This window comes from Paralichthys olivaceus, chromosome 14 (assembly GCF_024713975.1).
Source record: "Paralichthys olivaceus isolate ysfri-2021 chromosome 14, ASM2471397v2, whole genome shotgun sequence".
NCBI classification, from domain to species: Eukaryota; Metazoa; Chordata; class Actinopteri; order Pleuronectiformes; family Paralichthyidae; genus Paralichthys; species Paralichthys olivaceus.
The window spans coordinates 9280117-9298000 of record NC_091106.1 but is presented as its reverse complement, the minus strand read 5'-3'; the positions used below and the strand labels follow the sequence as shown (position 1 = coordinate 9298000).

The window sequence follows — 17884 nt, the reverse complement described above, 5'->3', positions numbered from 1 at the left end:
TTGCAGCTAACTTCAAAAATCTATTTTGATGGCTATTTTTTGAGGAAAATGTTTTAATTCTCACTAGATTTCTGAAATAAATGACCCTTTAAGACAAGGACAGTAAGTACAATTCTTAAAACACTAATTAAAAGAAAATACCCATCAACAGATTCAATGCATTCCAATTTTTTAAAAAAATGCTTTAACACAAAAGACACTAAGCTGTATATCTCATTACTGGAAAGAAAATTGCAATATGCTGAAAGAGACTTTTTAAACGGATGAATCTTGGATTAGATAAAATAAGTACAAACACTGGCATGATTCTTTTAAGGTCACCATATTGACTTAAGGCTTCTGAGCATCATAGTTGTTATTAAATTCACTGCCAAGATGTTCACTGTATATGCTTAGATACTTCCAGCAAACTGTCTTCAAAATTCTTTCGAGAGAAATATTTTGTATATTAGAGGTAAAATAGCTTCTCCTCTTAGTGTTTATTCCCTAATTGCTTAGTTAGAAGCAAACTTTCGCCTCAGAAGTACTTACTATGAATAAGCTTCTGGAAATGTAATAGCGTCAGGTCCCTTTGAGAATTCCTCTTAAATTAAACTTTTAAAACTGGGGGAGAAACATCAGTTATTTTAAAATGCATTCAAAATGGCCAGCTGAGAGCTACTTCTATGAACACAGCCCCTGGTTGCTCAGCTTTGAGACAAACTTGAATGCTCACAAATATTGAATGAACTGCCCTGGGTTATAGGAATTGTATTCTCATTTAAAGCTACTCAGCAAACACCACAGTCTTTCATTTCACTTGGTTAGAGGCCTTCTTCTCTGGAGTGACTTTTTCTGTTTAGTAAAATATGACAGAGACTTAGTCACAGTAACGCTGCACTGGATTATTTTAATTCTGCGACAACAAGACTGCATATTTCCGAAGTATGGATGTATTTTAACCACTGCAACCCGACGGAAGCAATGAGCACTGTGACACTAAAGCATAAAATTGTCAAATCGAGTGTCTGGTGAAAGAAAGTGACATCCCTCAAGGAAAATGCCCACGCCAAAATGTGTGCTTTGTATTCCTGGACTTACTTGTAACATTATGTTGTTCATTACTTGCACCATTACCATTACCTAGCCATTATACATAGGAGGCCATTATAGAAAACCTTGCCACTGCAGGCCTGTAACCGAGCAGCTCATCAGTATTTCTGCTAAGGTGCACACTTTTCCTGGGCTCTCTGTGTACACGACTTGCATTTGTTTGTTCCTGCTAAGGTTTACAGTATTCAGAGGACGGGAGATGAACTGAGACGGACTGAAACTGAAATGACAGAGATGAAGTAAAACATTGTCGGAGCAGAAATGGGGTGAATGAACTGGTGTTCAAAGTGGGGCATTGTGAAGACCAGTGAATCGCCTGCTGACGATCATGCAGAGCACACTGCCATGGCATTGTGCAGAGACACAGTCAGCAGTCAGGGGTTGATTTCGACAACCCTCTCCTTTCACCCGCACTCCAGTCTGTCAGTGGAGAGCTCGCCTCACCCAGCATCTCCAACAGATAAAAGAACTCACCCCCTCTTTTATGCATGCAACTGCACTCATGCCATATCTGCACATCTCCAACTCAAACAGAAGCAGCCACATTCTCACTATGCTAATAATACTGTAACATTTGAAACCTTGAACTGGGCTCCAAAATGAACAGGTTTTTTATTTATTTTTTGTTTTTTGGAATATCCAGTTGCCAGTGCAGACAGCTCTGCAGGAACATCTGTAAAGAGGGAGTGGGAAAACATTATTTATCCATCTGAAATGCAGATCCAGCTCAGTCATCCTGCTTTTTGAACTGAGCCATGTCAGTGATACTAGGGTGGAGCCACAGTGCCCCCTACAGGTCAATCAGGACAATAGCTTTATGCCTTGCATTCAGCTGGAGGTCTGCCTGCTATATAACCTGTTAGATTAAAGCTTTATCTGCTTTATACTGCTGCAAAAGTTATTTTCTGCTTGAGAGCAGCGAACCGTTTCCACACACACACACACACACATACATACACGAACAAAGGCATGCCAGCTCATAGTGCATAGGGGTAGGACATGATTCATTTTATAACCACCACCAAGTACCTACTTAGAAACCATTATCTTGCTTTGTTATCCTAAACATTTTTTTTGGAATGGCCATATTGAAACCACTAACATAATTATTAGGCTTAAATTTGTACCCTTTTTAAAAAAAAAATTTTTTTAAACCCCCTCATGATTGCATGCATCCACCAACCAGTCAAGATGCAGCTCACATCCATGTCTCTCTCCAGAATTCCACTATATAGTTGAAGACAAGTCAAGTGTATTTTGTTATATGTGGTACAGCAATTTATTAAAATCTGATTAAACTTTTAAATTCAGTCATTATGTACTCACCACTATGCCGATGGAGGGGTTGGTGAAGTGCTTTGAGTTCACAAAACACTTTAGGAGTCCCAGGGGTAAACTGTGTTGTGGGCAAAGTGACTCTTCTTCAGACGTAACAAAAAAAACATAACATGCCTCCAAACTGCTCATGTGGTGTCATCCAAGTGTCCGTAAGCCATTTTTCAGTGAACTATCCCTTCAAGCTTTGTTGTTCTTGTTCTGCATATGTCCTGTTTAAGTGTACAGGTTCACTGAGATGCAAAAACGAGTTAAATTCCCACATGTTCATATGATTGGGGACTAAAATTAATTCTGATAGAACACAAAGTTTGGATAGACAATACTTAAACTGTGGATGTTCCAGAAGAGAAACTATAAAATCTAAAGTGGAGATTATTCATGTACGTCTTTAACCCAACAGAACAGAAGCTCTATACAATCAGCACAGTTTCAAGTTGGGCACCGAAGATGAGGGTCACCAATTCAGCATTTGATGTGAAACAAGATGACAATTCATATCAGTTCAGAGATACTGTGTTGAATAATGACCAGAAAAGTGTTTTTACAGATCATTATGTCACGGTGAAGTTTTGGGGATAAAATGCTTTAATGTCATAATTTTCTCCCATTAGTGTGAAATGTTGTCATAATAAGCACTTGAATTCTTGAGTTATGGACAAAAGTGTGTTTTATGATTTCACAGTAACTTGACCTTTGTCTCCCAAAGTGTAATCGGTTCATCTTAGGGTCTAAGTGGACATTTGTGCCAGATGTAATGAAATTGCCTCCAAGGGTTCCTGATATACTGCAGCTGAAAGAACTGGCCAGATGTGACGTCATGGTGACCTTGACCTTTGAATTCCAAAATCCATCAGTTCATCCCAGAGTGCCAAATTTGAAGAATTTACCCGAGGGTCTTCCTACGAACGACCCATCCTGTTGCTGGCACAATACGTGTTTTGGTTTAACTATTTACTTTCCTTTCCTTGTTCTATAAACGACCTCTACAGCTTACTTCCTCAACTTGTGTGGGAAAAAAGAAAAGAAAAGGTGGTGAGAGACTCTTTCCACTTTCCCATCTGAATACCCTCTCAATTACTCACAGGAGTGATGGATGGGATCTGGCGTGTGCAGCGTAAGGCAGGGTGTTTAGAAATTATTGTTTCAGGTGGAGGGGGGGTGGTGGAACAGAGGTAGGAGGAAGGGGGCAGGAAGAAAAACAGGGATGCAAACAGACTTTGTGACCTTGAAAACAATGGTCTCTGTCGCCCGGGCAGACGAGCGAGGACCTGACCTGAATGACGCTCCTCATGAGCAATGGCAATTGCCTCTAAAGACACAAAGTCAGTTTCACGACCTGCACAGTGCTTTGTGTGGCTGTGTGTGTTTTAGGTGTGAGCATTGGAGAGTGAGGGCGTCAGCTGGGTTCTAAACATGTGACTGTAAAGGAAGGGCGGGGGGGGCTCAGTCTTCCCAACACTCAGTATGGTCATAGACTATAAGTAGTCCAAGCAATGGGAGACATTTTTCTAAGGGCCAGCTGGATACACAGTGAAGATTCCCATGATTACTTTCCATTAGTCACACACCGTGAAAAATCATTTCCTTTTGGTCATGTTGGTGTTACTTATGCCAAATATAAGCATTGGCACTGACCAAACAGAAACAGGCTGCACACAATCTGGACAATGGGACGAGAGTGGACGGAGACGAGGCCGCCCAGCTGGTTTGTCACCTCAGTTCACATTCACACACTGATGACAGGGAAAACCTCTGTCCTTGTGCTGTATCTCTCTCAAACCTGATATGATTAACTGGACCTTTTAGTGCAGGACCCAATGCAACCCACTCACCGGAGTCATTTCACTGTTCAACAGAGCAGCAAGTTCTCTCAGCCAGGAGCATTGATTTTCATTCTTGCTGTGACAGTGCAACAATCACAAGTTTGCTCAAGAAGTTACAGTCCTCATGTCATGGTTTCTAATGTACTGTGTGAGTGTGAGAGTGTGTGTGAGTGTGTGTGTGTGTGTGTGTGTGTGTGTGTGTGTGTGTGTGTGTGTGTGTGTGTGTGTGTGTGTGTGTGTGTGTGTGTGTGTGTGTGTGTGTGTGCGCGCACATTTTAGTTCAAAACTAACATTGTGAGGACGTTCTAAGATTTGGTTTAAGGGCCACAGCTAGATTTTAGTTTAGATTAGATTAGGATGGGGTTGTGGTAAGGCGTTAAGTCGTGGTGGTTACGGTTATGGTAAGATGTGTGTATCAGTCTCGGTGTGTACTTTGCACACTTGGCGGCAGAGTGAAAGCAAGAACAGAGAGAGAGGGGCCCTGAATTGCAGTCATATTGCTGCGAGCGTGGCTGCATCACTCAGGAAGGTTATAGCACAAGGTGTGAATCTGCAGAGAGACAAATAACCATCGAGCCAGACTCTCCAGGGGCTGAGTGGTTGTGCAGCACATCCATGGCCTGACAGAAAATCTAATGAAGAGTCTACGCTGACATGATCCCCAAACAGGAGGAAGAAAAAAAGTCATTATCAATCAATGTGAAAAATTTAGAGGTACATTTAAATTTTGACAGCATTCTTTTGCACGTCAAGTCACATTCTAGTTTTAACACAGTTTGGTGAGTAATCATTTAAAAATAAAGTTCCTTATCTCTTGCATTAATATATGTCACATCAACATTTAAGACTCCTGCAAATCGATTTCACAAGTGGGTATTGGCCTTCACTGTGTAAAATGTAGAATACATCGCATATATTAGTAAGCAGAGTTTAAAAGCACCCTAATGCTTATATTTAGAAAAAGCATCACATTCCTCAAACTGTCCATGGCTGCACCTCCTCTTTTCATCCTCTGTCTGAAAAGCTTGGCTATAGCTCCTGTCTCTTTAAGGCCCAACTTCTAATAAAGCCCAGTCTTCTGATTGGCTAGCCGGCCCACTCTGTTATGATGGTCAACTATTTCCAGCGCATGTCAGAAATGTCGGCCTCTGCTCTCGCCGGCTTTGTTAGGAGTTTGCTCGACTAGCCACTGACATGCATTATGCAGATGACACCTGAAATCACGATGATGCTAATATATAGGACAGAAAAGTGCAAAAGCATAATAGTTCTCCTTTACCCCTCACCTGACATTGAACATAGGAAGGCTTCAGTCCAAAGGTTGGCAAACAAAATGATCAGGATTTAACTTTGAGTTTTATGATGATTGGCACCCCTTACAAGACATAACAAGAGTTGCACCACATGTCACCTTGCTCTGACCGCAGAGTAATGTTTTATTCTAATCAGTATTGACTAGACCATTGCATGTTGACGTCTGACCTGAACATTATTCACGACTGATCATAAAGGTAAACAATTCTGCCTGTGTGCCAATCAACCCCAAAGGCAAACATTGGGTGAATCGACTGCATATCAAAAAACAACAATCGTATAAAAGTCAAAGTTAATCTCCATTGGATCATGTTGTTCTGCCCTCCGAGGGTCACCACTCTCATCAAACCCGTGATGACTGCAGCAGAAGTGACTCCATTCGACTGAATACCAATTGCCTTTCTCACACTCAGCCCCCTCAGATTCTTTATAGTGTTCGTAACCAGATTCCCTGTGGACACTAAATTGGCTCCTGTAAAGAATGATCTAATAACGAAAGATGGGAAAGGTTTACAGTGGGTAATGGATTAGGAGGCGACCGATCTGCATAATTACCATAGTCATCACGATAAGAGAAGACCTCTCCCTTCTCACCATATCTTTACAACCTCATTCTGATCTGAGAGGGATGGTGACACTCGCATGAACTCCACGCACAGAGTGAAAAATGGAGGACATTATCTAGTGTTATGTTAAAGTAACAGTAACGACGTACATTAAATTTAAAACCCACTTTGAGTCTTCTTTCAACTTTTATTGAACCGTACATTCTTTCTATGAAGCACATCTATGTTGAAGCAGACTTAATCTGCTCTTTCCATCTTTCCTTGTACAAATCCTATCAAAGATGGAACTGCTGGGCATTCGTCAATATTACAGAACCATGGACCTTATATAAAGATGGACAACGTGACCGCTCCCCTGGTGGCTAACTGAAGTATAGCTCATAAAGCCCATCTAAATGTAAGCACATGGGACATGGGCCAAATTATTTTCTATAAAAACAGTGTGAAACGTCATGATTGACAGCTGAGACTGACTCCCAATCTGTCAGTGCATGAATCTTCAGGACCGTGTTATCATGACTCTATCTGCCAATCGCTACTGCGCAGACTCTGGCTGCGAATAATGTCATTGGTGCAAGATGGCAGCATTTGGCAGCGTTTTCGTATCGTCTGGATAGTGGAGGTCCATCTTTATATACAGTCAATGCACAAAACAATACTAAATTGTCATCTGCATACTCAAAATACTATACAGCTAGTATTCAAAATAGAAAAATGCAGAAGGTTTTTCATATAAGATGCCGCTTTCCTGTTGCTTTCATCCTTTAAAAACAGAAGGAGTGGGAAAATGATCACAGTGAAAAACATTTTACGCAGGATAATGGCAGATCTGTAGAGACAGTGAGTAAGACCATCTGCTGGGGGGGAAGCTGCAGCCCAGACCACCCTCCCGTGATATGGCCATCCTGCCCTCCAACCCTGCAGAACACTGATTGTCACCACAGCCTCTCCTGTCCCACTCTCTCAAGGCTTCCACCCAGGTGACAGTTTGAGCACCTCCTGTCCAACCTCCAGCCAAACAGAATTAAGGAAGAATTAAAAACTCAATGAGCCTAATAATTAAACTTTAATGTGGGACATAAAGCAACTTGACACCCTCTAAAAGCTATAGGAAGGCACCATTACAGCAGAACCAAGCTGGCCCTTTCCCCCCTAAAACCACAGACATTTCTCCTTTGCAACCTGCATTCTACAACTGTCATGACAAAACCAAGAGCCAGATTTTTTTTTACAGAATATTTTCAAAATGCCTTTTAATTATTAAAGAAACAGCTTTTCTTATTTCTGTACAATGAGCTGTGGTTAATTCAACTGAAAAGCAAATTCTTTAACATAAGAAAACAATTAATACTTGTCATTATACATAGTGACCAAATTCCAATATTATGTCTTCTATTATGCAATAACATGATTATATTAAAATACTGAATAACCAAACTCTGCCAGGGAGGATTCAACCAGTACCCTAACCCTGTGTTTGTCCATATCATATCCACTGAACATACAAAAGGGACAAAAACTTAAAACACTGGAAAAGAGTCCTTCAAAGTCTCTCTATATTTTCACACCTACCTTCACATTTACCTACAATTTGCATAATTAGTATCCCTGCACTTCAGAGAGAAAGACATTCTGACAGTTTATTAAAATTAAAACTAATAATTTCACAGTGTTTAAAAAGTCCCAGACTTCATACGCAGCAGTCTCCTAGTGGCATGCACCAGACCTAAATGAAAAACAGCATGAGAGAATGGAAGTACTGCAGGCTGGAGATTGCAAGCAGTGAACAGATGAAAAGAAAGAAGTTGAATACTCGATCCAAAGATCTTATCAGATTGCGTTGTCCAACATCCGCAATGTTTGTTCACATGCAGCTCAGACCTGTTACTCACTAAAAAATTTGGACAGCAGCCACTTCAACCGGAGCATGTCCAGCCTATTCAACAAACAGTTTGCAATATAATGACTGTAACATGCTGCCGTACTGTAAAGTCTTTTGTTTACCAGTGACCCAGAAAACACAGCCTAGATCATTTAATTCCCATTAAAATGTACATTCAAAACATACAGTTGAATGGAGCTGTCACAACAGAGGGAAACCGATTCCAACACTACATGTTTTTTTATCAGATTTTGCAACTAACGCTGCAGTATGAAGACATGTGTTGTGCCCACTGCTGAGACCATCCAAACATTCTAAAAGTTTTCAGCAGTTCTTTCAACCTTTCAGGCCGTCTGACAGCCGGCTAAAGAGAACAGATTGCCTCCTGGCTAATATGTGGCTCAATCAGAGTCTGGACGTCTGGCAATATTAACAGCTGAAGTAAAGGACCTGCCTCTGCTACAACAGCATTCAACAGTTTAAACAAAAACCTGCAATGCTCCCTCCTGAACTTAATTTGAATTCTCATCTCTCCAGGCACTTTATAGAAACACTGCTTGCCTTATACCAGTGGCTTAACCTTGATTTAAAACATTGATAAGAAGCACCAAAACTCTAAGTCTGCAATAATATAGGGAGAAAGTGCAATGGAAGAGGGTATCATGCCTGCCGGTCATACCTGCCACATACTATGACTCTTGCCATAAAAAATACAAATAGTGAATTAATCTCTGACGATAATGGTTCAGTGTGTAGAATTTAGTGACATCTAGTGGTGAAGTTGCATGTTGCAGCTGAATACTCCTCATCTCACCCTCTCCGTCCAAACATGAAAGAGAACCTGTGGCAGCTTCCAGTTGTCATAAAAACTCAAAAGGTGTTTAGTTATTCCAGTTTGGGCTAATGAAAAAAACATGGCTGCCTCCGTAGAGAGGACCAGATCCCTGTTATTATAAAGTATTTAAAAATAAAGGGCCCATTCTAGAGTAAAGAAAACAACAACTGGTACAATTTAGATGAAACACAGCATTGTTTTATAACAGCTACAAGTGCTTCATTTGTAAAAAGGTCAGAGTGATAAAGTTAGATGATTGCTGTGACATTTCAGTGTGTGTGTCAGGTGTCCTCCATCACACATATTTGTCTTTTACATGACACTTACAAAGAACCGGAATGTCATGTCACCATTTACTCGGCATGTTGCGTATTTACATAATAGAATAAATTCAAATAGCCTCATCTGACGGAGCAGTCTGGTTTTCACATCTATTCATTTTGCATAAATTACAGAGCCTCAATTACACACAAGATGCACACTGCTTAGTAGACTATGTGTAGGAAGGAAACATTATAAAACAAAACTGCATGAAGCAGAAGTACACAGTGTTAATATACTGTAGCTGCAAAATGGTCCAGAGCATCAGCTGCAGTAGCAACAGGTAAAGCAATCTTTTAACACCTCTGACTATGTGTGTAGGTTGTGAGCCGACTGCAGAAAAAATTACATAACTGTAGCACAAATCTCTGGAAAAAAGCAGTTCTGTTAACCCTCTCTCCTACAGCCCTCACTGGGTTTCACCAACAGCAGCAGTGGATATTTGACCACCAATCATTACAGCACACCTAGTTAATGACAAATAAGATTAACAGAACAACCGGTGAAATGAATTCAGACATGATCTGTGTGCTCCCCTGGCACAATGTAGGACAAAGATAAGGGATTGCAAACAAGTTAAAGAACTAATAACATACTATTTTATCTATACCTTCAATAGATTCCAGTCGATGGGAAGTCAGAGCAACAAGAACACATTTGTTCATTGCCTCATGAACCTGCACTTTCGGAATCTTAACAGTAGAGGGCAGCAAAGGACAATTTAACAGCTCCACTGCCTTGAAGCTGGTTAAAGTCCAAAGCAAAGTCCTTACCAGCATTGACGATGGCATCCACCTCCAGGACGGTGATGTCTCCTTTATAGAGAGATACTTTATCACTCAGCCCTCCTCCACCCGTCAGCTCCTTTCCTTCATCCTTGTCATCGGCTGAAATACAAAAAGTTAACTTCATTGTTGCATTCATTTAAAAAAGAACATAAATATAGACAGAGGGTTTATGAAATGTTCTGACATGTACTCGAAAAGATAAAGTCTCCAGTTAAATGTGAAGAAGATGCTGACGATGGAGATAAAGAATAATCTGTTAGTCTAATGTTGTACACATGTTAGAATAAATAAATTCAAAGAATAAAGGTAGACGTTACTGTACATACTGCACAGTCCAGGACAGTGTTTTACATAAATTCTGCAAATTCAAATTTGCATGCTCTTAAAGGGATAGTTCACTATCACTATTCACTTGAAATGTGCAAATTCACTCATTAACTAGGGGTGGGTGAAGTGTTTGAGTCCACAAAACACTTTTGGAGTCTCAGGGGTAAACAGAGTTGTGGCCAAATCCAATACATTTGAAGTAAATAGTGACAGATTCTTTAAACGGGAAAAAAAAACACATAAAAAGCATCCATACGTGTGGTGGTGTCATCATTTTTCTGCGAACTATCCCTTTAAGTCCTCATTTAGATAGTGAAAGTAAAAACTGTGGAAAACCAGCCAGGGTCGTTGTGTTTTTACTATTTTGCTAAGAAGGCTGAGTCAAAAAGAAAGTCAGCTCAGAGCCTCTCCAGCTGCCACATGGACTTGTAATAGCCAGTTTAATGTAATGTAGAGAAAAATACTACATCAACACCAACATCATTCTAAACAATTTTCTGTGTTTAATTCAGGCTTAATTTATAAGAACCCTTTAATTCAGGTTAGAATATACAGGGTTGAGGGAATTTTCTCCATTAATTTAGACAAAACCATTTTGTGAGCAACACATCATGTCCAATTTTATCTTATAGTATTTTACTTTATCAACGATTAATCTTTTCCCATCAAACCAAACCCTACCTCTTAAAACCTTGCTCATCTCATTTCACTGTCACAATGTTTTTTTAAGAAAATAAATTCTAATAAGTTGATATTTCTACTGAACCAAACATTTACTGCAGAAATATCCTCATTTTTATCACAAAATGTAATTATATGTCTCTTGAATTAGGTGGATTTACGTAATATCATAACAGAAACACAACATTACGGATAAATAACAGAAAATGTGTTTGTTTTTCAGAACAATAAAAGAAACAGGGTTTAGCTATTTAGTGACTAGAACTCCTTTTTTCCCCCTACAGAAATGTTTATGAGAAAGACATTTTTTACAATTTTTGCTGTTGGCCGTTATTCGGGTTGACACAGTATGGATTGATCTGTCCTGTGAAACTTTTCCTTCTCCTTTCCTCTGTATCTATTGCCTCATTTCCTGTGCAACTAGGGGAAACGCACAAGATTGAACAAAACACCTAAGGTGAAACAATAACACTAATCTAGACACAACTTACTCAAAAGATAAGCCATCTGTCTTACCTCTGTTTTCCTCTCTCCAGGTTGGAATCTTGTCCAGAGATATAAACTCTTGACGACGATACTCCTTGCGTCTCTCCTCCTGATCCAGACGGAGCAGCCTCTCTGTGGAGGAGAGTAACCATACATTATAGCAAGAATAACGCTGGTATATTAAAGTGAAGAGAAAGAGAAAAGAAAGGCGGAAATAAAGTTGGTGCTGAGGTAGACTGCTAATAACATGTGGAACTTTCATTTTCCAGTGAAGGTCACAAACATTTCATTTGAATTGTTTCCTGAATGAATGATTGTGCCATTTCTTCTCTTAATGTCACATCAAAATCTTTCTCAGTGCCCCTCCTTTACTTTAACTGATCCACACTATCCATACCTGTACATGTCACAGGTCCTGTCCCCACAATCCTGCTCTACAGAACAGGCACTACCACGATGCATCATGTCCTGCTCCTCACTTCTTCATAGCTCTCTAAATTTACTAAATGAAAAATGATATCCTTAATTATGTGATCTCTGATAATGTGATAACTGTGGCCCTTCATTGCAATTCACAGCAGGGAATAATAAAACACAACAAACCACAAAGTACAATGGCAGATAATAAAACACAAGAGCAAATAAGATAAGATCCGATAAAACTTTATGGGTCCACACTGTTGAAATTCAGTTGTTACAGCAGCAGGCAGGTCAGAATGAGGTAGACGAGAGTAAGAATTTTTTTTTTAATAAAAAATGCACAGTATGTACATTATATACACCTTTCGCTGTAGTGGTTTGTATAGAAATGCTATAAAGTAAAGTGCAGTGAACCAGGATGATTGCACGAGCAAGTAGAAAAACTGTTTGTGCGTAAACATTGTGATGTGCAGATGACACACGTGCAAAAACTTATTTTCTGTTCGAAATAGTGCGTAGAGTGACATGAGAGAAAAATAATACAAAAAAGCAAAACGTCAAATTAGAAAATGCAATAGTAAATATTAAGACACAATAACAAATTACAAAACACGTGGGCAGTGCATCCAACTAATAAGCAAATGTGTGCTTGTCTACAGCAGGTATCTAACCCCTGCTTTCTTTCCCATTAGAGGTTAATGCCGTTGTATTTTGTAATTTATCGTGATTTCCACTTCAAGGCCACCACATGTGATCCTGCGTGAAATCGTTCAGCTACCATGGTCAAAGCAAAGCATCGGCGATAAAAGAGCGTCTTTGGAGCTGGTGGGGATTCTGAAAACTACTCAAGCACACGGTAAGGTAGCTGCTTTCTATTCAAACCATTAGAACACAAGTTCACCCTGCTCAGTATATACGCTCTGTCTCCACCATGTGCCATGCAGACTGAAAACAATGCAAGTTCTCCTTCCAATCAGACACCCCCTGCTGGTGTCACTCATTAGCTGCTCCTCTTTGGCTGTGGCTGTTAATTAGTGGAACTGGCTGTTTGGATTGGCTGGAATGAAAATGTATAACTCTCAGCTGAGAAGCGCTGCACTATGTCACCATGTTTGAGCTTCAGTGCACTCTGAACTGTTTGTTGTTCCTTGTTGCAACTCTCTGCTGCTCTGCCCCTGCACTAGGTTTTACGTGACTTTATTACAAATAGTTTGCGAAAGAACTCTAATGGGTTGCTGTTGAACTCGTTGTGCAACATTGTCAAGTACTGAAAAAGGAAAACTTAATTTGTTGTAAAGGAACTATATTTACGCTCCTGGTTACCTGAACTGTGGCGTTTAACTTGTTCTTGATTTCGGTTTGCATTACATTACATTAGCAGGTCACACAACTGATGGTTAATTAGGGCTGGGCAATAAAATAACAGTAATTATTGCAATGTAACTTCCATTAGCAATACGATAAAGGTTCAATATAAAGGCATTGTGTGAAGACAGTAAGGAGGTGTATCTGCCAACCTCAGATTCATACATTTATTTGCAGCTGGTCATTCTCTCCTCAAACAAGAAACTAGTATGTTTAAACTTCATGGAAATAAAAATGTGACATTGGTCGTGACAATTATCAATATTGAGTGATATCTATTTTAGTTTAGGTGTAATTTGGCCTCTGCACTGTTCAGTCCTCACAGCTTGTGTCCGCACGTTCAGCTCCACTGACTGAAAAACAATGGACCTCAGCTTTCTACTGCTTCTCCAAACAGCACTGGGCTGTTCTGCAAAACAAGCTTCATCCTAATTATGTGCTCTCTTTGCCACATAATACCCCAGTGCACACAGTGCAGAGTGTAGGTGAATCAAAACATCTCCTCTGTAGAACAGTTTGAGTAAACTGGATGTGAAAGGACGCCGCACAAAGGCAAAATATATTACCTACAATAACAGTTAACGAGACCAGGTCAAATTGGGGTCTTTTTACTACGCGGTGAGATTGAGGCTTTGATGCCTCACTTATAACAAAAAGCTACATCACAGGAAATCTGTACTGTGTTTACAAGTTATGGGAATTGGCTCGAACACAATTTTTTATAATATTCAGGCAGTAGTGGCCGAAACTACTATTTGGGGAAAAAAAAAATACAGACATCCGTTTGGCAACTTCCCACTGTAGGTCAGACTTACATCAAAAGGTATTTCTGCAGAGGGGGGTATCCATTCTATCCCTTATGTTTTCTCTCTCCCTCTTGCCCACTCCTGCCATTCCCAAGGCTGCTTTTATTCTACATGGATGAATCGAGAGGCAGTTCTGAGGTTGACCACAGCAAAGCTCTCTGGACTTACACTAAAACGCCTCGTTACTCTGCTGAACCTTTAGTCGCTGAAGAATCCCGGAGCTAAGCCTAATCGCCATGAGAACAGGATGAACTCAAAATAAGTGCGTAAGGTTGTGTTGTACTGGAGCCACCACATCACTGATGCTAAGTCCCATATGATTTTTCTCCACTTGAAGAGTATTGCATGGGAAGGACAGTCGCTATGCTGCGGATTTCCCTGGACCAAGTTCTACTCATAACAAGTTGAAAGGAGATATGCTTGTCACATAAAATCTAATTTAATTGAGTCCTTTTCAACAAGTTTTTCTTCAGAGGTTGTTCAAGTATAAACAAGCAACTTCTGGAGATACTACGACCTAGATGACTGTGAATCTTCACAGGTAACCACATTCTTGTCTACTGCATTTTGTATACGAAAGGAACGTGGCACAGTGTTGCAGTGGTTAGCACCATCACCTCATAGCCAGGAATAGCCTGGTTAGAATACCGTTTGTCTGTGTGGGGTTTTCTCTGGGAACTCTGGCTTCCTGCAACAGTCCAAAGACATGCAGATTGGGGTTAGGTAATTGAAGATGCTAACTCGACTATAGGTGTGAATGTGCCCATTATCAGCCAGGACTGGCTCTAGCTCCTCCAGGTTCCTCAAAAGTATAAGCAGTAAAGATAATGGATGGATCTCCAACTTCGGACAACTGCACCACCACGTAAAACTCTGCATGTTTTTCACCGAAACAATTTACAATAAAGATTATTTGGTGGTGCAACATATAACAATTTCAGCCTCTGGACCTTCTTTCACATTCTGACTTGCCTTGATCTCCTCTTAAAGCAATTTGAGCTTGAGGGGTGTATGCTCTGAATAAGAAATGTGATTTAGTGGCGTTCATTCTATTGCTGGCACCTGGCTAATACTGGAAATGACTGGCTAAGATTAATTATTACCTCTGCTCAGAGAATTTTAATAACCATTATTAAAAAAGTTCTCCACACTCTCCAGAAAAATAAGTGGTGAGTCAGCGGGCTTCGTGACTTAACTGTGGCATTCCACACTCAAAAAAAATGACCCACCCTGAGATACTGATTATCAACTTGCCAAAGATGTCACCAGTGATTACAAAGCATCTTTGTTTCAGTCATTAAGTGAGGAAATGTCCCTGCTGGTGGAGTTCAAGGTCTACCCTGCAGCCAATGAGGATGAGTGCAATCACAAGCAGCCATGTTTGTTTGACTTATACCAAAACGAAATAAAGTTTGGCATGTCAAATAGCAGACGTGTTGAACGTCATCACTGATGGCTGCGTTGCATTTAGGTTTACAAGTTCAAGGGCCCTCGTGTGGGGCTCTGTCACATAAATGGATGAGGTGGCATTAATGGAATGGAGCTATACATAACATAATAACTTTACCTATAGAGCACTTAAATTAAACAGTGCTTTACAGGGGCAGCAAAAATAATACAGACAGGTCATGAAATCATGAGCACAGTGAAAATTATGGAATCACAAATATTAAAAGACAATATTCACATGCAATTCTTTTAAATGAATTTTAAAAATAAAATTTCATATAATAGAATTAAAAACATATCTCCGATAAAACAAGGGATTTAAAAGAGATCACTGACTCAGCTGATATGAGTTCCTCAGGTATAATAACTATATTTAAGGAGGTAATATATGTATTTGCTTGCCTTTCCATGTCAACACCATGTTTTGTCTTCCACCTACATCTTTATATGCAACTTTCACTTTGCATCTGAAACCCAGTTACAATCCAAACCATGTTTTAAAGACATTAACCACTCTTTTCTTCTGTTGATCAAACCGAGGTGTGATGCTGTGTGGCTGCAGGAATCATGTAGTTGTTTGCAACTCTGCTGCTGTTGCTGTATCACACAGGTGGACTGTGCTTGTGCTGCCACAGGTAAATTACAGCGGGGACAGAAACACCTGACACACAAACACAAGCTAACGAGCAGGGAGCTGTGTGGACTCTTATTCTTGTGTTGTTGCGGATGTTCCACATGACACTACAGCAGGAAGCACAGTGGTAGCATGATCTTTAACATGTGCACAGTCACAGTGTGCAGAGTGAGGGGCGCCAGGGAGGCTGTCAGGCTGCTGGCATGGTTAAAACAACATGCATGTTGTCTGCCGAGGAGATGCTGGTAACCCACCACCCCCCCCCCCCCCCCCCCCCTCATCTGAAACAAGCCTTACCTCTCTCAGTCTTCCAGTCCTTTTTCTTTTTGCTCATGCTGCCGGAGTGATTAGACTTGGAGAGGTTGTTTTTTGACTGTGGCAACCCCAGGCTCACAGAGAGTAGTGCTCCCGCAGGAAAAAAGAAACGAGGGAAGCCGGAGATGTGAAAGTGAAACAGGCTCCAGACGCTGGTTTCACCTGTGAAGCTGTCAAAAATCTTCTGTGGAACCTCAGCGGGCTCAACCTACCCTGATTGCGCCGTAGATTATGTGTACAAGTCCCCCCGACGCGATTGGCTGGCGGGGACGGAGGAGGGCGCGTGTGATTGGTCGGGAGCGGGAGTCAGTCACACGGAAGGGACAGAAAGAGGAGGCGTGATTGGTTGTTTGCTGCCGGTTCGTCCTCCTGCCGTGTGCGGTGATAGGCTGGTGGAGCCGGGTCTGCACACAGAGCTGCGGGTTTATTATTATTCACAACAATTATAATAGCAATAATAATAATGGCTAATTATTAAGATGATAATAATGATTATTATTATTATTAATAGTAGTAGTAGTAGAATATCTGAAATAGGATTAAAGAAATGTCCAAGAAATATGGTGGCTATTCATGTGAAATTCTCAACAATTGTTGGCATTTGTTTGCAAAATGTTTTGACTCATCATAACAAGGAACATTCTCAGTGTTCTAACAGGATCTCACTTGGTGAGATTTGACTTTAAATTTTCATGACTGGGTAATTGTCTAAAACATGCTTGCAACTTATTGTGACCCCTTCTCATTATTGCTGTTTGATTTTAGCCACATATGGAATATTTTGATTACTTTTTTTTTTTTTTACGATCATATAATTCACTTTAACGGACACAAATGGTCCTTGCCGATGGCAGAAGACAGTATCTGGCTGGATGGACCAGATCAGACCAGTAAGTCGGGCTGTGTCATATGTGAGAGTCTGGTTCCAGAGACCACCGTCTGTCATCTGTTGTGTTCTCTCTGCTCCGGTTCAGACCCATCTGCTCCTGAAACCGCTGACATTATCTCAGAGTTGAAAATGTCTTTCATCCAAGCTGTACTCTGATCCACATCCAGCTTTTTAAAATGGAGATTAATGATACTGACACAGTTCAGCCACTACAACTGAGTGAAAATGTTTGTATGAATACATTTATAACATTCAATTTAATTCAAAACAACTTCATTTGTCCCCAGAGGACAATTCTAAAGTGCATTTTAACAAGAAAGGAAAACAATGATGACATCAGTGCAATGTCCACGGACAGTTTAATAGCTGTCAGTACAGGTGGAAGCTATGCTCTTTTCCATTTGGGCTCATTGGGCTTATAATATTCAAAAATCATACTTCAAAGGGCAGAATTTACATTTTGGATCACTGTGGCAACGTTCTCCTACAGTGTTCATCAGTCATCCCATATTATAGTCAAATTAAAGATCTCTATCTCATTGAGCTGCTGCCA

At 40.4% G+C, this 17884-nt stretch overlaps 1 protein-coding gene across 3 annotated transcripts in view; it reads right to left on the bottom strand.

Moving 5' to 3' along the window:
* macrod2 (mono-ADP ribosylhydrolase 2) overlaps positions 1-16679 on the bottom strand; it is a 402121-nt gene extending 385442 nt beyond the window's left edge. For 2 of the 3 annotated variants that reach the window (XM_069538689.1, XM_069538690.1), the window contains exons 1-3: positions 16425-16673; positions 11484-11585; positions 9945-10058 (exon numbers count right to left, since the gene is read on the bottom strand). In XM_069538689.1, the coding sequence (XP_069394790.1) occupies positions 9945-10058; positions 11484-11585; positions 16425-16461 (253 nt within the window). In that variant the 5' untranslated portion in view covers positions 16462-16673. Of the gene's footprint in view, positions 1-9944; positions 10059-11483; positions 11586-16424 lie in introns of all 3 variants that reach the window. The other variant, XM_020094321.2, reaches the window with a different exon arrangement.
* Between the last annotated feature and the right edge of the window lie 1205 nt (positions 16680-17884).